The following is a 24,360-nucleotide window of genomic DNA, read 5'->3' on the forward strand; positions in this document are numbered from 1 at the left end:
AAAATGTCTCACCTACCATGGACAGTTAACGCCAAAAGTGAAACAAATTAGTTGAAAAATTTATTTAGAATATTAATTTAAGATTAATTTAATTATTTATTGCTTTCTATTGCTAATGTGATTAGCACTGATATTTAGCCTTTCAAAATTATTTATTGCTTTCTATCGTTAATGTGATTAGCACTGGTATTTTGCCTATCAAAAAATAATTGGAGTGGGCCAATATTATAAAAAAAACGATATATTTTTTTAATATTGTTTTTTGGTTATTTTATGATTGTGTATTTAATTATATAATTTTTTTAAAATTTTATAAATAATTTCATATGAATAAGTTAACGAAAGGAAATTAAAATACAATTAATTTTGTTGTAATGTTAAAAAAAAATAGTTAAAAATTTTACACTTTATTGTTATATTATTTGAGACAAGAAAATTATTTTAAAATATCTAACGAGTTACATTCAGCTAATGTTGTTAGACAGCTTAATTTATCCACTTTTTAAAAACAGTTAATTCAAGATTTTGGAAGTATTTTGCTCACATATGTCAGAAAAAAGGTTTGGATTTCTATTGGCGGAATTTTGAGCCTTGTATTTTGGCTAAAATCTTGATTTAGCCCTCTTTTAAAAGCGGCCAAATTGAGCTGGTTTGCTAACAATACATTTGTTCATTTGCAAATATTTTAAATGAGATTATTAGCTCCTGGAGAATAAAAAAAAATGTTCTGACCAAAATTAATTTCTTTGTTGGATAAATCCAAAACAAAACGCGAGGGATATTTATAAAAAAATCAAAATTTTTTTATTTTCCAGACAATTTTCCACTAAATTAAAGCTTGATTAAATTTAATAAATCTATTTTTTAATTAATTACTTTATGAGAAGTTTTAATCCGGCCCATTTAATTTAAGAAAACTTGGCTTTGTCTTGCAGAGTCTAACATAATATGCTTGTTTTCCATGCCGGAGCTCTATTTAATATTATATAATTAATTTTTATACCTTAAATTCCAAATGAGATAAAATGCCCATATAAATCATGTACTAATAGATAATCCTTTAAAATTCAGACCTCTTCACTATATCTACAAGGCCTGAAAGAAAAAACGATTACGCCTCATAAATGCCCCAAAACGTTGCGTATCCCTAACTTAACCCTTAGATCATATAATGTGGATTACGATATCAACAAATCCGACGAGTACATTAAAGCAGCCACTGCCCTGATTCAAGACTCCGTCGATGATATAACGGAAATCGTCCAAGATCGTGGATCACCTTCTGAAATTGCTTCGATCGGGAATATTGGCGTTACCACCGCGACTCTGTTCGCCCCCCTTAAATTGTCGGACAATTTATACCGGGTGAAGTACCTGCACTTCCATGAAAATTTTAGACCCCCTTACTATGGTACTTGGGCCGCCTTGAATTTTATCAAGAGAAGGTTGAAATCTTCCGAAGAAAATGATTTCGAAAATTTAAACGACAACCATAACGATAATAATGATAATAATAATATGGAGGCGGATGGCAACGACATCTTTGGTGATACAAAACGACATACCATTTACATTGCATCCCCGATCATAATAACAGAACCTTTCCTATTTAGGCATGAACCTTTGCCTTGTAACAACAATACGAATGAAGGTATTATATATTCAATCAGTTTGGGCTCAAACTCCAATCTAAGAACATTAATTTTTGAATGTCCACTTATATTTAACGGAACCAAAACAAGGAAAACATAAACAATTTATTTTTAAATTCTTAAACAATTTTCTTTCCTCAATTTATGATATTACTAGTAATACTATATATATAAAAAAACAAATAATTCAAAAAAACGAAATTTTTGCTTTTTGTTTTTTTTTAAAATTTAAAATATTTGATTATTAAATTCGTAAATTTTTCTTATTAAAAAAAATATAATTTATTAACTAATATTTAACAACATCAATTATTTTTATGAATGAAAAAGAAAATTTGGTAAATTTTTTTCTCCTTTTTTTTGATAATGTATCAAAAAAAGTTGAACCTGATCAACTCCCGATACCAGAAGAAAATGACAAAGAAACTCTTCCAACTACCGAACCCTATGCCAACAATATACCACTAATCCACAGTATCGAGGAAACAGCGTGCACCTACATCACCAAAATCAAATCCCTGGGCAAAACTCCGTTTAAGAAGATTTTTGAGGTTTATTATATGTTTGTTTTTTACTTGATAAAAAGCTAATAAAAAATTTTGATCTTTAAATTTTAGAGTAACATATTTATAAAAGGTTTTAACCCAAGCAACTAACATTATAATTGATAAATCAATAACTTGAAAAAATAAAAACGTTTGAAATGATTGATATCCAAAAATACTGGTAGTTCTTTTAAAAAAACCTAAATAGCGATTGTTATTTAAAGAAAAAAATTATGTGTTTGGTATTCCAAAAAAACATGATTTGGGAAGTTTTAAGAAATAGGGATATCAGTGATGGGGCAAGGTGAAGAATATTTGTAACTGAGAGCCTAGAACAAAACGAGGAGTGCCAGATTAGGATCTCAATCATTCTTGGACATTTTATACAAATTTTAAACTTTTTACCTTCGGACTCCATATTTATTTAGAAAATTTCCAAAGATAGCCAAAATACGTTTCAAGATACATCTCCAATATCTAAAAACTTATAAATATCAAGTGTTTTCGGAAGATGAATAATTTATAATACACTTCAAAGGCTTAAAATAGAAAAATAATTAATGGAAAATGATCTCAACTTTGCCAAGATAATTTGCACCGAAAATACTTTTACCCGTGGATACTGTTACTAAATACGGACAATAATTGATACATAGGTCCGATTTTAATAAGATGCCATTGTGTTGCATATTTTCTGATTATGTAAATTTTTAAGATTATAATTTATATCAAAATATTACTAATACAATTAGTAGCCTATTATTCCGAACCAATGGGCGTTATAAAGAATATCTTCAAATAAATAAAACATCTCCAGATTGTTATAAAAAATTTTTTTAAATTTGTGGGCTTATTTTTTCCATGCTTTGAGAGTTAATTACTATTTTGATTTTAGCCATTAGATGTTTATGTATCGGCCGATACTAATATAAAGTATCTATAGCGATGTATATCTGATCAGAGTCATCTAATATTACAGGGCCATAATCGTTCATGCCTCTTAGGCATATTGTATACTCGCAGTTGAACAATGTTATCCTTTCATACTTTAGCATGACAAATGTTTCAGATACCATCAATTAGTTGTTGGCATTATCAATAAAAAAAAATGTTATCCCCTTCTTGTCATTGTGTGCTCATTATATAAATACATTATTTTTAAGTGATTTATTTATGTTTTTGTTAGATATAAAGGATGGAATAGCTTCTGGAAAATTTTCTATATTCTGATTCTCCAAAAAAACGCAAATTTTACTCAAGAAATTTGGATGCGAAAAAATTTATTATTGAAAAAGGAAAACCAAAACCAATTTTACAAAACTTTAAAATAAAATCAATTGCATTCGTAATTTTTCTATCGATATGAAAAATATGAGTGGCTCACTGAATATAAATTTTCTAATTCTCTATATTGTTGGTCATGCCATTTATTCCCAAAGGAAAAATATGTTTGGAATGATATAGGATTTTCGGATATGAATGATTTTTCAAAAGCAGTTAAACGACAGGAAGAATAAACCGCTCATTTGCAGTCGATGATTCAATTAAAAACATTTGGCGAGAATCGTAGAAAATATGATAGATTCGATGCTCAAAATATCAATGGAACAGCATAATTCGAAAAAATCAAATGAGAAATATTGAAAATATTGATCAACTCATGTTTTCTTGGAAATAAGGAGCTCGAATTCCCTGGTGATGATGAATCTTCTAATTCAGTAAATATATTTATTTGTTCGCGGAAGAAAATTTACTATTGTAACATCATTTAGAAAATAGTACAGTTTTTATTAAACTATCAAGCGATATTCAAAATGATTTAATTAATTCCATTTCATATGTCTTACACCAAAAAATATTAAATGAATTGGAAGAAACGTAATTTATAACAATAATATTAGATGAAACAACTGATATAAAAAATCTCAACTGGCTGTTGTTCTTCGATAACGTGAAAGAAAGATTTATTGAATTCTTTGATGCTACTTTACTATGCATCGAGATGCTAATTCTTTATCAAAATTTGTCATTAAATTCTTGAATGATAAAAAGTTATGAAAATATTTATAGGAGGTTACGATGGCGCAGCTGTTATGGCAGGCGAGTGCCATTTAAATTGTCTAAAAAATATTTTGGGAAATTTTGATTAAATATTTGGATTTACTAATATCTAACAATTCGACGAAATTGATATTTTTATGCATCGAACCGAAAATCAATTTGTTAATTATCAAATTTTTATAAAATTATTATGAATTGGGCAATCGCGATTCATTACGTTTTTTTTATCTAAATTGTCTTCAATATTTTCTTTTTTAAATTTCTCCCAAACACAACAAAGGTTTGTATGAAAGATTTAACTGAATTTCTGAAATCTTTAATACTTTTAAGGCTATAAGATATATCTTTAATTTTAGTTTGAAGTATAGCAAATAATAAATCAGATTCTGGACTAATATTTCTTGAAAAAAATGGAACATCATTATCCCAAGCAATATCAGATTCTTCATTAATCATACTTTCAAAAAAAAGGACTAGATCCTTCAAATAATTGAAAACTGTTTGAACCAGCCACCAGTGTATTTCCATTTCGTTGTAGCTATTCGTGGTTATCTTTTTTTTGACATATTTATAAAATTCCGCTGTTCGGCCTAGATGATGTATTAAAAAAAACTAGCTAAACCATGCTAAAAAAATCTTACATTCTAATTTTGTTGCAAAATTTTGATAATATAAGATTTAACTTATGGGCAAAGCAATGAATATAAAGTGCTTGAAGTCTCTTATTTTCGCTTCTAGTTCATGTGAATCGCCTGTCATGGCAGCTGCGCCATCGTATCTTTGACCTATTAATTTTTTTATAACTTTTTTATCATTTAAGAATTTAATGACAAATTTGATAAAGAATTAGCATCTCGATGCATACATAAAATAACATCAAAGAATTCTATATATCTTTCACACATTAAAACATCGAAGAACAACCGCCAGTTGAGATATATTATTATATCAGTTGTTTCATCTAATATTATTGTTATAAATTTTATTTCTTCCAATTTATTTAATATTTTTTGGTGTAAGACATATGATATGATAAATTAAATCATTTTGAATATCGCTTGATAGTCCAATAAAAACTATACTATTATTTTCTAAATGATGTTTCAATAGTAAATTTTCTTCCGTAAACAAATAAATTAATTCAATAAAATTTCCTCTATTTACTGAATTAGAAGATTCATCATCACCAGAATACTAGCTCCTGAATTCCCAGAAAACATGAGTTGATCAATATTTTCAATATTTCTCTATTTGATTTGACTTTCGAATTATGCCATTCGATTGATATTTTGCGCATTGAATCTATCAAATTTTCTACGATTTTCGCCAAATGTTTTTAATTGAATCATCTGCAAATAAGCGGATGATTGTTCATGCCGTTTAACTGCCTTTGAAAAATTATTCATATCCAAAAATTCTTTATCATGCCAAACATATTTTTCCTAATAATAGGCATAACTTAGAAAATTTATATCCAGTGAGCTACCCATATTTTTCATATTTATCGTTAGAAGAAAAATTACTAATGCAAGGTTTTGATTTCTTTTTTTAAGTTTTGTAAAATTGGTTTTGGTCTTCCTTTTTCAATAATCAATTTTTTAGCATCAAAATTTCTTGAGCTATATGATAATATTAAAAATTTTCAATATTACAATTACAATTATTAAACATTAATTTCTGTTTTTAAAAAGATAAAAAAATTTATTTGCTTCCCCCGATGCTTATTTTATAATTTTCTCTTTATTTATTAAAAAAAATAATCAATGTTAAATTTGCTTCCCTCATTTATATTTTTTTTAACGTTATAGAAAAATGACACCAAAAAATAATAATTAATATTTTGCTTCCATCATGTAAATTTTTTTTTTTAATTTGGTAAAAGATAATAGTAAATTTTTTAACGTAGTAAAAATAATGGATGCTTCGTCACTGAGAATTTTGAAATATAATGTTAATGAAATTCTTGAATTTTTAATAAGTAACAATTTGATAAAAATTTTTAAAGATTTTTTTAAAATTATGTAAATTCATCTTAACTTTGGCTTCAACAACTGCAAGTGTGCAGAAATGGGGGAATCTATTTTTGATTTCGATTGAAAAAAAGTTTAAAATCTAGCAATAACTTTTATAATTCAGTACTCGATCATTTTACTCAAAAAACAAAGACGAATTCCACTTATTTATAAATCTTAAGTTTTCTTTTTTTATGGTTTGACTAACAAATAAAATAAAAATTTTTTTTTGATTGCTTTCCTAAGTAGTAAACTTGACGTTTCGTCACTGACATATTGAGTTTTATTTAAAAATCCCGAAAATCAATATTACACTGTGACTTTATTGTTAAGGAGTAAAATGTGCAAATAATAAGAAAAACGTTTAATTTATATGCCAAAAATATAAACGCACGTGGTAAAGAATGATTATAAATTGCATTAAAAAAAATATAAAAAATCTATGAAATAATATAGAGATAAATATAATTGGAAATTTTAAGAAAGGAATGGGGGGGGGGGGATCTGTTTCTAATTTTTTTTAGGCCTCATTCTGCTTCCAAGGTTTCCACTTACGAACTATGCTTATCTTATACATTTTAATACAAATAAAATAAAGGATATCATCGATTACACCTACGACAGTGATGAGGATTGGGAAGAGGAGGAGCTAGGCGAAAGCTTGCATTCTGTTGATGATGATGTAAATATATTATATTATATTAAAAAATTGCACTCCACAAGTCGGAATTTTACACATTTTTAAAGCATTGGAAAGCCGGGTAAAGCATTTTTTTATACATGTCCACGAGTCAGTTCAGGCTAGTGTTGTTAAACGGTCTAATTAAGATTTTAGGCTAAAATAGTATTATGTTAGCCTGTAGAGAGGTCCAAACCTTTCGGGCATCTAAGAGCCAAACCTCCAGGCTTGCAAATATTATTTTAGCTAAAAAATGTTAATCTTCAGACTGCTCTGATTGATGTATATAGAGTTATTGTAATATTTGTCCAGCCAAATACAAGTCCGAGAGATTAATTAGTTCCTTTTTTTTATCAGCTCAAACAAAATTAGGAATTTATTTTTAAAAACTTGATTTTTTTCTTTGTTTTTGTTAGGAGGATCAAAATATCGACGACGAAATAAAGGGTTCGGAATACGATTCTGACGAGGGCTTCATAGTGGAACACGGATATTTGTCTGAGGAAGAATTTTTAGATGAAAAAGAAGAAATTAATGGCCCCACCGAAGAGATGGAAAATGGACGCGAAACTCATACCCCTCCTGATATGGGAGAAGAAGAAGAAGAGGACGATGTAATATTTTTTTTGGGGATTATTTAAGAAAATATTTTAATCTAACATTATTATTATTTTTTGGTAAAGTGGTGAGTAAGTATTGTCAAGTGGCTCAATTTGAGCCGATTCTTAAAAATGGCTAACCCAATATTTTATCCAGAAGAAAAAAAAATATGCAAGCTCCAAGATTATGCCAATAGATTGTGACGCGATGGGTTTGGCATCTATTATAGCAAAATCTTAAAATATTGAGTTTTGCCGATTTAAAAAATCGGCTAAAATTGAGCCATATAATAAAAACCATTGATGAGCTATTGAGACCAGTTATTTTTTATATAAATTAACTCAGTGACTTCTTAACCATAACCTCTTCAAATTTTTTTTTGAATTAATTCTCAGTTATACCGGGTTTAGATTTTTCTTCCTAGCTGAGACTGGGTATTTTACAAAAAAATATTTTTGTAACCTTATATAATGTAACTATTTTAAAAAAAATAACTAAAAACTGACTTATAGTGCGCACAAATTGAGCATTAACGTTTTACCGTAATTTTTAAATTAAAGCCGTAACGCGTCCCTTGTTTAAATAAGGTCGTCTTTTTATTAATATGCGTCGATTCAAAATTTTAAATAAGTTCAAAAAAAAGGATTTGTCTTTGGAAATTATATTATCGTCTGCCTTCTTATTTCTTTAATTCTTTAATTTCTAAATATTCTTTTTTAGTATATAAGTAAGTTATTAATATTACATTTTATATAATATTACAAAGCGAAGAATAAAAAAAGTTATTTAAAAAGCAAACTTGTTTGCGTTTTTTAAATTGTTGCTAACGTCAAACGGTAATTTTACCAATTCGAACGAGGCTATTGAAAGGCCTTGCAACGCAGCATTTGAAACTTAATTTTTTCCCACTATTAAGAAGGGGAACTTTCAGATGGTTTTTTTTCTTTCAAAAGCGTAAGAAAAATACTATTGATTTTTTTAACGTTTTGGTATTTGTTTTTTAAGAAAATGTTTTTAACAGTTTTTGGAATGAATCGATATAAGGCGATCTCTTCCTACCAGTGTCTTTCTAAGAGAAAAATTATAGTTATGGTACTGATCACAAGATTCACGATTAGTGATTGTTTTAAAAATTATCTGGTGCGTGAGGACTTGGGGTACGTCACACCGTGGTACTCAGGACCATTCATATCATTAAAAACATATATATAACTTCTAAAAGTCAGATATCGATTCTAAACAGAACAATATAAAAACAAGTGCTGCATAATATAATAAAAGATAATGGTTAATTGTTATAACAAAAAAATATTCAAGCGACAATTAGATTTAATAACCGATGAATCAAACACATTCATTAATTTAGAGATACTTTAAATGGGTGTGCGCAGATCTAATTTTTTATATAATTTAAAATATAATTATTCAGGCCTTTGGGATAATCAAGGCCCAGCAAAAGTTGACGCTTCAAGCGTGGAAAGATAATTTGAAGAAAAATAAGGAAGAAGGGGGTTTCAAAAAATTGACGCCCATTGTTATAGGTCCCATGTGGACTAACGATATCTCTCAATTTAGCGTTGACGGCAATACTATGCACGAATTAGATGATTCTTTTGATCGTTTGATAGTAAAAAAATTGGATATATTTTTATATTTAAAAGTATGCTTGATCCTACCACCAAATGGTGTATTTTTTTTACTTCCTAAAAACAGTTTTAGACATGATAAAAAGGATCATATGACGGTTAATTCTAGTCATTTGATTTAACAAAACTAGCTAACTATAACTAATAAACTGATGTAATTGGTCTCTTTCTCCTAAAATTATCTATCCCACATTTATTTTGCAGAGGTGGTTTAACTATATTAAGTAAACTCATTAATGGTCACACTTTTTTCAGCCCATAAAAATTATTGATTTTTTTCAAATTTAATTTATTTTAGTCTAACTAAGAAATCATAAAAAAATCGGAAGTAAAAATCATCCTAAATAGGAAATCGGTATCGTTGCATATCTGCAACGTTGACCATTAGGGGTATAAAAATAAGATAAAATTATATTATTGCCAAAAATCGAAATACGATAGATAATTTCAAAATTAATTTTTATATATTTTACATTTATAAGATACATTTTTGTAATTTTTATATTTATGAAATTTTTTAAAACATTTAACATGTTATGTTACATAGTATATCTTGTTTTACTATGACAAAGTTTACAACAAAGCCTTTTGTTATCGATAATAGTTGTAACATAATGTTCATAAGAATTTTCAGGCACTTAAGCGAGGAAAATTGACTAGGATGGCCTCTACTTGTACTCATCTTTTTATATATCAGGAATTGAATTGCTAAAAATAGACCACTACCATTTTTTTTAATCACCTCGTATACTTATTCTTTATGTTGTCCACTATCGCACATAATTAACGCCATAAGAATATTCTTAATAAATATATTTTCTAGTATCAAAAAATTAAATATATCGAAAAAATTAAAATAATCGCTGATCCGATAAATAATATCGGTATATTCTTACTAGTGTTGTTAAACGGCTCGATTTGAGTCGATTTTTAAAAAAGTATATTTTGTCTAGAAATTTTTTTACTTAAGCTTGAAGATTTTGCTCACATTATGGTACTTGGGTTTTAAATTACCTAACAGTCAAGTTTTTAGCCTAAAAAATTGAATTAAGCTCTAAGTTGAATCTCAACTTTAAGATTGATTGGAATATTTTTGGTTAAAAACATGTCTATGCTGTTTTATGGTTGACTAAAGTTAGGTCGTTTAACAACACTAGATGGTACAGGTGTCTCTAGATATCTATTAGAAAAATCTTGAGACTTAAGCAATATTTTTTTTTTGGCTAAAATATTGAGATATCCGTTTTATAAAAAATCGGCTCAAAACGAGCCCGTTTAACAACACTAATTCTTACTAATAAATATTTTTACAAGATCCTATCAAATCTTTTTTAAAATTGTTTTGGATTATTTTATAATGAGAATATTTTTAATTTTGTTAATAATTTCATAATAATAATAAATTAACATTTTGTAATATTTTATTTAAAAATATATAAAAATTTTTTTTAAAAAAATAGAACAGCAAAAAATTTGATGTTAATTTTGGCGCCACAAGAGTTCTGATTCATATAAGAATTCTAAACTTGGTTGAACATATTTTGATTAATTATTCTTTAAATATATGTTATATTGGGCAAATAATTTTATAATAAATTTAATTTTTTTTATTGATAGACAATTTCTATAATTGATAGAATCTCCCATTTATTGTTATTTTCACTTGCAAGATGAATAATCCTTTAAATTATATCAAATAAGTTCAAGAAAAATAACTAAAAACTGAATAATATATAATTTTATATAAAGATGCCCCTTTTCGGGAAAATATTTATACACTTTTTAATCAATTTTATCCGTTTTGAGAATGAAGTTGGCCGTGTCTCAGGCCGATTTTTTCTAATATAAATGTAAAGGAAGAATTTGGTAATGTCTACTAAATTTTTTATAAAAATTGAAGGTCATATTAATTTCAAAAATCGTATTAAGTTTTTATATATTAAATAAAATGGCCTTAAATTGTAAAAATAGCTAAAAGTGTAATCTTTGTAAATTTTATTTACGATACTAATTGTATACCGACTAAATTGTTATTAATTTATAAATTTAATATCAAAATCTAAATTTTTAAAATTTCTTTATTAAGTTAACAAAAATACATATTTTTCAAGAACTCTCTTTCTTTCTTTTTTCAACACAACTATATGTATTAAATTTTATACAATCAATTATAATAAAACAAAACAACTTTTAACAAAAACTTTAATACATTCAATTATTCAAATTAACATTTTAAGTGCGTCCTTTTACAATTATCTATTTTTGTTATTCAAATTTTGTTCCACGTACAACAATTTTGATATTAAATTTTAATAGTTTTTTAAGACACGCTTAAATGAATGAAGGCAGATAATGGTAAAAAAATAGGCCATTTTTGCCACTTTGAACCCCAACTCCGAAAATATAAATGTTAGGACGAAAATTTTGGCTATTTCTTAGTTACATTAACCTTTCTTTACTTACCAAATTTTAAAAAAAATCGAAGAGGGTCGGCCAAGTCATGTTTGATTTGTCATGGAATGGTTAATGTACCATTATTTGTTCGCCAAAATAATGTTAAGAGATAATTCGGGACGGGAATTACGGTACATGGCAACTATTATATGTTGAAGAAAAAAACATGCGATATCTATGATAGACGGCTTACATATTTACCCGCCATTTAAAAAAATAAAATAAAATCGTTTGGTTTGTAAATCGCTATTTGGGAAAAATAAGATTATAATAGTTTTTATCACGTTTAAATATATACCAATAGTTCATTATAAATATGAATATCTCAAACCAATATTACATCCAATGATTATATATATATCATCAATATTACAACCTGTTTAAATTATCTTTATTTTCTTCATTTAAATATTACAACACAAATCATATGATTTACATTTTTTTAGGACAAAAGAAAAATGAAAGCAATTATTTTCTTCTCGAAAAATAAATTGAAAAGCGCCCATAAATGTCAATTATAAATGGAACAGATACAACAGTTTTATATTTTTAAATTTTAATGAATATCGTTAAGATTTGAAGTGTGTGGCAAGATATCAATGTAGGGAGATTAGGAGGACCTATTTCTTTTTGCTATATAGTAAAATAGAGACCCTATATTACCTTATGCCCAAATTTAAACGAATTACGGTTTCGGAAAAACTAGGGCCGGGCCCAAATCCAATCGAATTTCTGATTAGGATCTTGGAAAAAACTCAGACCGGATTTATTGGCCAGGTTTGGCACTAAAAATAAGTACCATATGGGATCATGCTAATTCTCATATACTATATATAGTATAAATAATAATAAAAAAATTAATAAATTGCGATTTACGACAGATTCGACCAATGTCATACCCGCTCCCTATTAATGTATTATCACCACCGCCAATACCTATTCCCAAGAAATTAATTGATTTATATACCACTATCAACAATATTCCATCTCCCGGCGAATTTATGGATCAATCAGACGGACTAATACCGAATGCTCATGATCAACTTCGCAGGAGTCCTAAAGTTTCTCAAACTCCATCTCCGGCCACCAAAAAACGTTACGTGCCCGATGAAGGTTTAATTTTTGTGTACATCGATTAATTCGAGTTAATGTAGGATTAACATTTTTTTTTAAATTGCCTCTGACAGGTATTGTCAGCTGATATAAATTTTCTCACATTTTCTATTGGTTTATTCGTTTCCCTTGCAAACTCAAATTTGGTCAGTTGAAGGTAAATAAATCAGCTTTAATTTGCCTGGAGTTATCATTTTTTTTATAAAAAAAGTAGATTGCCTCTTGTGGGTATCATTATCAGCTGATCCAAAATTTTTCTTATTTTTTATTGGTTTATCCGTTTCCCCCATTAATTCCATATAAAAAAATACATATTTTAGACGCCATTACTTAATTAAAAATAATTGAGCTCTGATATGACTGCTATACATTATAAGCAAAAAACTCAAATTTTAGGTATACGTTCAAAAGCCAATTTACTTCTTAATAAGCAATATATATTTAGATATATCTGCCCAACACAAAAGTTTCGGATAGTTGCATCTCAATATTATTACTTACGAAAAATAAATGAGCCTTATTTATATTTTACTAGTTTCAAATTTGGCTTCTCCGTTTTTTGAATGAAAAGAATAAATATAAATCTCATTGTTATTATATCGGCAATTAAGTTTTCTCTTTGAAAAGTCCGTGTTTAGTGGACAGGAAAATTTTTAAACCCCCACCCCTCCCATTCTAGTTCTGATTCAATAAAGATCCAGAAATATTAGGCACTTCGAAATTCCGATTAGGACGCCATTTTGGTTTAACGGAATCTTAAATTACTCTATAAATTAGAGTAATGAAGAATAGCGATTTTTTTTTTGAAAATAATCAAACACCTTTCATCCTGTCTGGACTAAAAAAAAGTTTGGCATAAATAAGATCGAATTGATTTAATAGATAGCCAAAAACCATTTTTTGAAGGTGCGATATTTTAGATTTTAACTGGACTATCAGTGAAATAAGATCGGTTAACCCCCTCCCCACTCCCATACAACAGGCCTATTCAAAAACGAAAATAAATCGAATAATGGATTACTCGCTATTCGGTTTTCGAACGAATACTAAAAAAGTGGAAACCGGTTTTGACAAGATTATATTTGTTTTCTAAAATTCGTCCCTGAAGGGCTGACCTTACTTTGGAGGTATCTCTTATTATATTATTTTTGTAAACGTCTCGAAATCAATGTCTTTAATGTTGTAAATAATAAAATTATTCAAGATAGTATGAATTTTAAATACATGAAAAAACAAATAGGCCTAAATATTACTTTTTGAAACTTAAAAAAACACCTATTTTTTCCAAAATCTTGTAAAACATAATATAAAATTCAAATATAATATTTATTATGACATATTTTTGCAAGACTTTTTTTTAAGCATATAACGTGAAGTAGGAGAAAATGGATTATTGCATTATCATTCAAAAAAGGCACCACAAAAAGGTGGATTATATTTTGGCCTAGCATGAGTGAAGGGAATATGACACTCTGATCAGATTCCTATCAAATATAACGATTTAAAATATAATGGGAAATATATATATTTTTTCTTCTAGGGCTTTAAACATTCCAGAGGTTCCCCCCGTATAAAATTTGCCTTCCACCTTAAAACAATTGTACTGTCACCTCCCCATAATTTTGCGCCTGGAGATCCTCGTATTATCTAAAAAAAAACTTTGATTCCCCACTCGCGTCGCTTCAAGGTTTCATACATCTCTGACGCTCAATTCTCAATACTAATAATAAAACTTTTAATTAATCAAATTTTCGTTCGTTTTTTTGTATAAATTCGTGTCCTATATATAATTATGAATTTACCAAAAAATAAAAGAATAAGATTTCGTTCCTAAATATTTATTTAATATCATGAATTCGAACCGAAACCTATTCGATTTTAGAAGTGGAGTCTATCTATGGCCAGAATATTCAGACTATTTAAAAAAAAAGGTAAATAAGAAAAGGTTTACTTATTTGTTACCGCTTTTTTTAAAAATTCTTGCTATATATATAATATTATATTTATAGCTCTTCCACACCTAGCCAAAATGATTCACGGTAATAGTCAAAGCGTGTTCAAAATCATAGTCGAATTTCAGCGGTATTGGGCGACGTTAAAATCAGCTCCTACCTACGCCTATTATGATTCGGATTGCGAAGAGCCTAATATCGAGATTCATATGCTACCGAAGGTTCACATCGAAAATAGTATCAAAATGATGGCTACTTATTGCAGCTACTCAAAGAATGTATTCCGCAAACCGTGTTGGATATTAAAAACGGACGCGTTGGATAAATACGGAGCGGAAATTTTATCAAAAACGATTGCCTCTTAAAAAAAAGATTGTTTTTTTAAAAAAATATATATATAATATATTAATGTAAATTATTATTGTTTTAATCGTCTCCTTAATATGCTAAATAAAATATATAGTGCAAATGACCATTATTTGAATTGTTCGATGGGTAAATGATAAAATATATGAACGACAAAAAATTGAAAAAATAGTTTTATAAAAAAAATGAATAAGCTTTTTTTTGTTCGCTTGGCGGAATTATTAGATAGGAGTCCTCACCATATTCGTCAAGAGTATATTTTGATTTCTCTTAAGAAATATTTTATTTTGATACTCAAAAATTTTAATTTATAAAATTAATTTTTCATATGTATTATAAAAAATATAATAAAGAAAACTAAAATTTAATTTAACAAAATTAGCAGGGAAAAGTGTTAATTTTCAAATGGAGAAAAGATAAAGGCGCTTTTTTTTAAATATACTTGACGCCAACTAATTTTATTGTAAATGATCATTTCGAAAAAGTTTAAAAAATAGGTATAATTTTCGGGAAGAATTAAATAAATAAAATAAGATATATCGGTTGGTTAATTGATTTATAGTCTCTGCCTATAAATATTTGCTATCATAAGAAATTATATATTATAAAATAAACATCTATGAATTGAAAAGAAAAATAAAGAATATTTAATACAATATTAATGAAATATTCACAAGACAGGAGAAAGATGCTAAATATCAAAGGTTTTTAATCACTTTATTACCTATATCATGGACTCAAGCATCATTACCTACAAAATATGGGAGCTCGGTATTCCTTCACCGTTACATTTATAAATAGCAGCATTCATTTCCTCAAGACACTGACTTCTTAATATCCGACCTGTGCACTTCCAGATAAACACCTATATTCTGCTCTCAAGCTCTGGGCCAATAAATCCTCAATCTACCTATCGTTCCTTCATGTTTTTAGAACGATTGTAATTTTCCTTTGGTTGAACGTTCCGTCGAATTTATATTATCGAAACCCCAACCATGAACTAACTTTTAATTTGTCAACTTTGACAGGGGAGCGAATGGATTGAAGTTATCCTCCCCACTCAAATCTCGGGCTTCATTTATCTTCCGAACAATTAACTTTCAACTGTTATCTCTGCTACATAAGAGTTGAAGAAAATGGACACCATCCATTACACTGCCGATTCTCTAAAGGCCGTCATTCAGGGCATAGCGCAGTCAACAATACAATATCCAAAGCTCTAAGAAGATTTAACGTACCATGCACCCTCGAGCCCTTAGGTCTCAATATTTTAAATGATAATAGGTCATATGGTTTAATCCTAATTCCATGGGAATGGGATATCTTTCTCGCTTGGGATTACATTTGTATATACATATTCGCGATATCTTACACCCACTAAAAACACAAATATTCAGAACTATACATGATTAAATTCGTTCATGTTATCACATCAACCTCGGTAACGGTCACTAACACATTCCTTCCTGAAAAAAAGAAATAAGAAGAAAAATTATCCATCTCACAGTAGCTCCTAAAGAATAATTCCATATTCCCCATAACATTGTCTTGGAAATTTGCCGTTCAAATTTCTTATTAATTCACAGCTCCAAGTAGCTTATTTTCTATCGTTTATAATAGTATTTTTATTGGTATTTATTTTAGTCTTTTTTTAAATAAAAACATATTTACCTGACATATGTAATGAGCATAATATTTCAACTTCTAAAATTAAATTTTTATTATTTTATATATTTTTTTTGCCATTTTTAGATATTTTTTAAATTTTTTTTTTGTATTTTAATCCTTTTATAGGTTCATTTTTGAATAAATTAGTCGATTCAAGGTCTTAGAGCTTTAATTTTTTAAAAAAAATACAAAATATTGTTGATATAGTGACAAGGATAAGATTAACTTCTTTTCGATAGACCAGATAAAATTTCAAAAAGCCACAATATCAATAAATACACTACTAAATATTTTTCCACTTTGTTGGGATATTCATATATCTAATCAAACATTGTTTTACCATGTTTCACCTCCACGTAAGTAATTATAATTATACTTATGTTTTATTATTTAATGAAACAATGTTAATCATGTGTATTATTTGTTATCTCAATTAAATTTCATCGTTCTAAATTGATTAGATAGAAGTTACTTAAAAATATATTAATGCAAAATAGTTAATTTTAAGTTGAAGATAAATCATAAAATTACATACAAGGCATAATTACAAGTTTATATTTAACATATTAATATAGGTAATAATAGCTTGTTTAATTATCCTTCTGTCTTCTGGCACTAATAACGGTAATTTTTTTTATAAATTTAAAAATATATTAACACATTTAAATAAATATTAATTATATCTAGCCAATATTATACCAGAAGCTTTAACAAGGGCGACAGCTAACCCTAACCGAAATAATGGTTTAAATTCTTAAAATTTTCTATATAATATTTTCATATATAATAAGAGTTAAACCCCAAAGAACCGTAACAAAGAGAGGGAGATCTGAATTTTTAAAATATTTTTGATTTCATTTTTTAAAAGATTCATTGCTATTAAATTATAACTAATGATGAAATATTTTCTTTTTCTTGTTTCCAAGGACCTTTTTACTGAAGAGAATTAGGGGCTGGGGGGGGGAGGAGGGTATTTTAGATATGACTATTAAAAATTGCTACAAAAACATTTATTCTGCTGAATTAATAAGGTCATAGAAATTACGCTCTTTAGTAAAGCACCTTGAAAAAATTTTTTTTGCCATAAATGAGGCCAAATATTTGCTTTCCATACAAAATTATTTAGCCTTTTTAGAAATACATTTGTAGTATCTATATATGCTTTTTAATGCTACTTTCTCATCATATTAATAAAAATTTAAAATAATATTAAAAATGGCCTCTATATGTGTTACATTTTTTCATGGAGGGAGAGGGGGGGGGGCAATATCTTCGATTGCCAAGACCATATAGCCACGTTTGCTTGTTTCTAATAATTCGTAAAAAACCTGGAAAGATATATCCCGAAAAAAATCACTGCTTACTTATATATTTAAAAATCTCTCACCGATACAAAATATTATTCGAAGATTATATAAAATAATTATACATTATTTAGCAGATTAGAAGGAAAATTTAGAAAAACTGATAGGAAGTGCTCTAGTTAAAATAATAAAAATCCTGAAAGATTCGGAGATACCTTAAATAATCACAACCTAGCGCTAGCGAAAATAGTCTCATAATGATCCCCCTGTAAAATAGGTTTTTCATTTGTTTTTAATACCAAAAAAGGAAAGGCTTTTATTTGTTACTCTTACCTCTATCTAATTTTCTTTATTTTGATTTCGGGGCGAATTAGGCTTTGGGAAACCCGCGCAGCCATCTAGTCACGGTTTGATATATAACTAATTACTTTTCAGATGCATAACTATTTGAAATTAACTAGTCACCTTCCAAATTTCTAAAATAACTCGTATCCCCTAGTAAGGTATGCTTAAAAAAATATCTATTAATTAGTTGATCCATTCTTATATGGTATGAAAGTTGTGTTAATAATGTAAATGTTCTGTTTAAGTTAAAGCACTTTTATGGTATGTAATGTTTGAATTATATATATTTACACATACCCTCCTTGTACGGTCTTTTTAAACAAAGTAGGAAAGTGGGCATTATCTTCAATCTTTGAATTTATAACGGAAACCTAATATGTGTTTATAGTTTAAGTGGGGAATAATACTTTTTAATTGTTAATAATGGGAGGACTTCAAATTATTATGTTGCTTTTTAAATTTCGGTGTCCAATTTGTAAATTAATATTTTATAGATTTTGATAAGAAGGTAATCAAAATGTTTTTTTAGAACTTTATTATAATTTACAATTTTTTTGTAGCCAGAAAGATTTTAAATAATAAAGTCGATGAATATGTTGTTAACATTTTAAAGATAACTACATTTAATATTTTATTAATTATTAAAAATAAAATGATAGATGTTTATAGAGTTTATATTGGACCATCAACAACTACGATAGGAAACATTGTGATATGCAGTAAAAGTGCATGTGTACTTGAATAAACTTAAATGCTTATTTTCTCATAAAACTCTTGTAGGTTAAAACTAATTTTGAACGATTTTATCCATCTCTTTCTTTTATATAAAACATTATAAAATTTATTTGTGAATTACAATGAAAATTAAATTATAATTTATTTATTTTGGGGTGATATATGGGGATTTGAAAATCATTTAAAATTTGTGAAACATATTAAATGTCGTAATCTCTTATTTGTTACATTATTTAATAATAAATTTTCGGTTTAAATTGATGGAAGTTTTTTTTTAGAGGAAGTAATAATTAATGTACGATTTAGCGAATTTTAAATTAAGATATAAGCGAAAATAATATTATACAAGCCTCGAGAATTTGCTAACAGATGCTCAAACCTTCCTGCCATCTATGAGTAAAACTAATCTTTTGGCTAAAATTGTGGGTGATACGTTTTTAGAAATAGAGTCATTTAACAACATTTCATGCATAATAACAAAACCAGAAATAACAATTTTATTTTATTTATCTATCGTGTTCATGTCTCTTTTGTAATATTTATATTTTCTTTAGGATATAAATACCTCTTCGCCTTGCCATCCAAATGCTTAGAGTATTTTATCAACACAAAATTTTGATATGGGTATGGAAGAGATTTAAAATATATTTTGACTAAAATAATATTATTTGCTCTTAGTTTTAATTGGTTGGACTTGTTCAGGGGTGTGGGGAGGGGGCTGGAATAAAAGGTAATTGTTGTAATATTTAGATGCGAAAAATGTCTTAATCAAATTAGAAGAATTATTATGATAATTATTTAATATTACAGATTATGTAAATGATTATTAAAGAGAAGATATATAATTGAGATTCTTGTGAATATTATAACAATTTTTAGTTTTTGGAAAGAATTTATTTTTAATTTTTATTTTAGCTTTAACCTTTTGCCTTTTAATTTTTATGTCTTATAATATATGTTGAAATTTTAATAAAGTGATAGTAAAATAATCTATTCATATTTTTATAATATACTATTTATTATATTCATTTCTTTCTATTTCAATCTATTCTCCAACTGTTCCTCAATCTTGCTTATTATAGTAATAAAAGTATCTTTTGATTATCATGTTTAATATTACTTTAAATGGTCGTGTCTAGGTTTCGGGATAAGGATTATTTTATCATCATATTATGGATGAACAATTTTATATCTTTTTATTATATCAAAATTATATAAATTATATTACATTATCTATTGCTGAACTACTAACGATGTTATATATTAAAAATTTTCAATGGAAGCGATAAGATGTTAAGTTAATGAAATAAAAGTTATTATTTATAAGGATAAATAATTTAATTTGTACTCTTAATATTAAAGGTAAAAATATTTAATAGTAGGAATGTACCGATATTTTTTACCGGATTTGAGTTTAAGATCTTCCCAATAGGTAGGACCACATTTAAACATATGAGAAAGAAAACGAACCAATGTTTTCTCACTAACGATTAAAGAAGATCCATATTTATTCATAATTATATTTATCAGAAGATTTCATATTTATTTATTAAAAAACAATCTAATACCTATTCATTAATAAAAATATAAAAATTATAAATCATAATTATTCAGCTTCATATATTCTTCATCCTAAAAGTCCATTCTTTGTTCTTCCCAGCTGACATCTTCTCCAATTAATCCAATATCTTCACTCCAAATCTCCAACAAAGGACTTTTCTTTAACAATCTCCCATGTGATAATCACGTTTTCCCTCTATCCCCCAGGAAAACTAAAAATCCCCTGTCAGAAAATAACTGACATTTTCTGTATTAAATTAAATTTATTTCTTCTTTTTTTCAACAGCTACAACATGCCCACCCTTCACAAGCCCAGCGTCCCTCTCTCTGTGGTGGTGTTGTATCGAATCGCCCTTTGAATTGTATCGAATCACCCTTTTGAAATGTATCGGGACGCCTTGAAGACGTTCAGGGAATTTATCGAATCGTCTGCCCTTATGATGATTTATAATATAATATCTCCGATACATTTCAATATATAATCGCGAAAACATCATATTATCAATAATGACATGTACATTGAGGTATCTGCATTTTACTGAAAGAGAATTTATAAGGCTTGAATATTTAATCTAGAATGGTTATTAGGATGGTCGCACAGGATGAAATATAGGCTTGAATATTTTATCTAAAATGGTTGTTATAGTAATTTGGTATTTTTATTTATATATATTCAAAAAGAAAAATACAAGTGGTATATAAAATGAATATATATTAATTTATATATATTTTGTTGCCTTGAGATATACAAAATAAATTTCACTGAACTTTAAATATAAATTATTTAAGTGTTTAAATATATAATAGTTTAACTGAACTTTAAATATAAATTATTTAAGTATTTAAATATATAAAAGCGCATATGCAACACATTTATAATCTATGGAACATTAATATGGACAATGTAATATCCGCAAAACATAATAATTCATTCATTTTAAGACATTTGGGAAATATAAGCTATAATATACATTATTTGGATATGATTAATGGTAATTAGGAAATAATGATTTTACATATAATACTGTTATGTGAATACATGGTCTACGTGTGAAATGCAATTTCAACACATGTAATTGTCCTTCTATCATGTAAACAAAATCAAAGCTACATTTTTATAAATATCTCCTAAAATAGATATAAAAATCCATTTTTAGGTATTAAAAATAATGAAAATTTGCCGAACAAAGATTTTAAATAAAATTACAAGACATATGTATAGAAATAAATTTGGATATTTTATAGAGAGGAAAAATATATAATATGTAGAAAATACAATATTTTCCATCTAGGAATTACTCAGTATCCTAAGAAAAATATACCATTTCTACCTAACTCTGCCATCACAATTAGCACAAATTCACAAAAATGTAGAATGCAAAGTAACAAAAATTAAGAATATAATGGGCTATATGGTACATATGTAAAGAATTTTTAATATACCTTCACAATATAAAATAATTTGAGTCTTTTCTTTAAAAAAATGTTCATAAAATAAATAGTAAAATGTGATGTGCTATAAAATTATTACAAAGATAAAAAAAATGTATATGCAGCATAAATTTACAAAAAAAATTTACACAAAAAAAAAAACTTTCTTCAGTATGCAAACTAAACAATATTCTCACCTCAAGGCATACCCATCAACACAGGCTGACCTTATCTGTAAAAATATTTTCCCTTCACATTGCATACCATAAAAATAATATAATAATTGCAAATAAAACTTTTTATAAAATTTTATAATTTAAAAAAAATATATATATATTATATTAAATAAAAAGATTTTATAATTTAAAAAAAAATTACACATCATCTATATATAATATAAATTCCTACCCAATTTATATATATATCAAATGCAGACACTAAATCAAAATAACTATCCACATCTAACATTATAGATATTATTCTGACTTCATCACACTTCAATTCCTTTACACTACCATTCATAATTAAATATATCATATGTGTAATTCACATTACACCCTATTTCATAAAAATGGTTAATTATTTCAAAATAAATAACATTAACTCACCCTCAATAGATCCCTTAATAACATATCAACCTTAATTGAAACTAAAATTAATAATAAATTCTCCCCCACATTCCATCCCTTTAAAAACCCAAAATGCATAATTATATAACACATACTTTATTACAAAAGTCCATTTCTATATATATTTTCATAAATTTCAAATATTTAAATATTTAGCTATCCTTTCTGTCCTGCTGATCTTGAGGTCTTATCTTCCTATGACGGAATACCTATAACACCATTCAATGAGTGTTAAGGCATACCAAATAATCAGACAATACTTTTTGTCAAAAATGGAATGTAAAATATACATCTAGATAGACATATAATACCACAAATATTATTGTCTTAAATAGCCAAAATGAAGACATCTAATACCACAAATATTATTTCTTAAATGGGCCAAAATGAATCAAATTTCAATCCTAATACTCATTACATACTTTCTATCTTAACCTTTGTAAGCTAAATATACAAGATGAAATTATAGAAACCCTTAAACTCACCTCTTAATATTCTCAACCTTTGGTTAAACCAAAAATGATCGCTAAAGCTTCTTGTTCAATAACTGAATATCGTGTTTCCACTTCTCAGAGAACTCTGAGAAAAAAATAATTGGTCATTCCAACCTATCAATTAAATTTAATAATGAATCTCCAACACTTTTATTAGATGCATCAACGGCTAATATTATCTCTAAATCATTGTTATAACATACCAAATCGGCCTTTCCTAGATTTTACGTTTTAAAATTTCTAGTAAAATTTATTGGTCACTAGCCTATTCAAAATGAATTCCTTTTTGTAATTATTTATAAAAAGGAACAGCAATCTTTGGAAAATCCTTCAAAAATCTATTATAATAATTTAAATACCAAAAAAGATTGAATATATTAGATACATTTTTCAAATTTTTATCCAGATGTTTCATCATCGCATTAATTTGATGTCGTAAGTATACAATTTCCATCCCAAAAATACTTTTTTTGTGCTGGCCCATAGACCTTTATCACGAATTCTTTTCACAACTTCTTCCACATGTTGATGTTGTTCGGGTGTTATACACCAGTTATCAATACATCATCCATATAATATAAAACACCTTCTAGGACATGTCGTTATCGTAAATTATTTAATTTCTTTAAAGATAACTGTAAATAAGCAGATGAAAAATCAAATTATGAAAAATATTTTGCACTCTTTAAATTAGCCAAAATTTTCTCAATTCTAGGTAATGGATATTTTACTTCCACAACCCTTTGATTTAAAGTAATTCGGAAGTCTGCACATAGCCTCTACTTTCCATTAGATTTTTATGGTGTGGCTTCTCTATATTCAATCGGAATAATAATTCCATCATTCACCCATTTGTCTAATTCGTCTTCTATTTATTTTTCCCATTCAAAAGAAACTTGTCAACATGCTAATAATATGGAAAAAATCTTCTTTAAGTTTAACGTCGACTTGATAATCATTAAGATCTCCTAAAGTTTTATCAAAAATTATTCCATATTTTTGTTTAAGCTAAAATATAGCATTATTAACTTTATTTAACTCGTTAATTTCAAAATTTATAATTTGATCTTTATTAAATCTGTTATAGAGCTACACGGCTCTACCATTACTTTTT

General features: G+C 27.1%; 1 protein-coding gene and 1 long non-coding RNA gene across 2 annotated transcripts in view; both read left to right on the plus strand.

The window, feature by feature from the left end:
• The window catches only part of LOC135930868 (myb-like protein X), a 28,412-nt gene extending 13,237 nt beyond the window's left edge, over positions 1 to 15,175 (plus strand). Inside the window, exons 5-11 of the mRNA XM_065467664.1 lie at positions 1,072 to 1,651; positions 2,034 to 2,203; positions 6,869 to 6,952; positions 7,366 to 7,563; positions 8,979 to 9,176; positions 12,531 to 12,762; positions 14,772 to 15,175. Coding sequence (XP_065323736.1) covers positions 1,072 to 1,651; positions 2,034 to 2,203; positions 6,869 to 6,952; positions 7,366 to 7,563; positions 8,979 to 9,176; positions 12,531 to 12,762; positions 14,772 to 15,079 — 1,770 coding nt within the window. The 3' untranslated portion in view covers positions 15,080 to 15,175. The remainder of the gene's footprint in view (positions 1 to 1,071; positions 1,652 to 2,033; positions 2,204 to 6,868; positions 6,953 to 7,365; positions 7,564 to 8,978; positions 9,177 to 12,530; positions 12,763 to 14,771) is intronic.
• A 1,657-nt stretch (positions 15,176 to 16,832) lies between these two features.
• Positions 16,833 to 19,393, plus strand: LOC135922103 (uncharacterized). Its single transcript, XR_010570739.1, has 4 exons — positions 16,833 to 17,104; positions 17,324 to 17,372; positions 17,436 to 17,492; positions 19,057 to 19,393. It is a non-coding gene; the product is annotated as an uncharacterized LOC135922103 (long non-coding RNA).
• The last annotated feature ends 4,967 nt before the right edge of the window (positions 19,394 to 24,360 follow it).

This window comes from Gordionus sp. m RMFG-2023, chromosome 1 (genome assembly GCF_954871325.1).
Source record: "Gordionus sp. m RMFG-2023 chromosome 1, tfGorSpeb1-WG-v2, whole genome shotgun sequence".
NCBI lineage: Eukaryota > Metazoa > Nematomorpha > Gordioida > Chordodea > Parachordodidae > Gordionus > Gordionus sp. m RMFG-2023.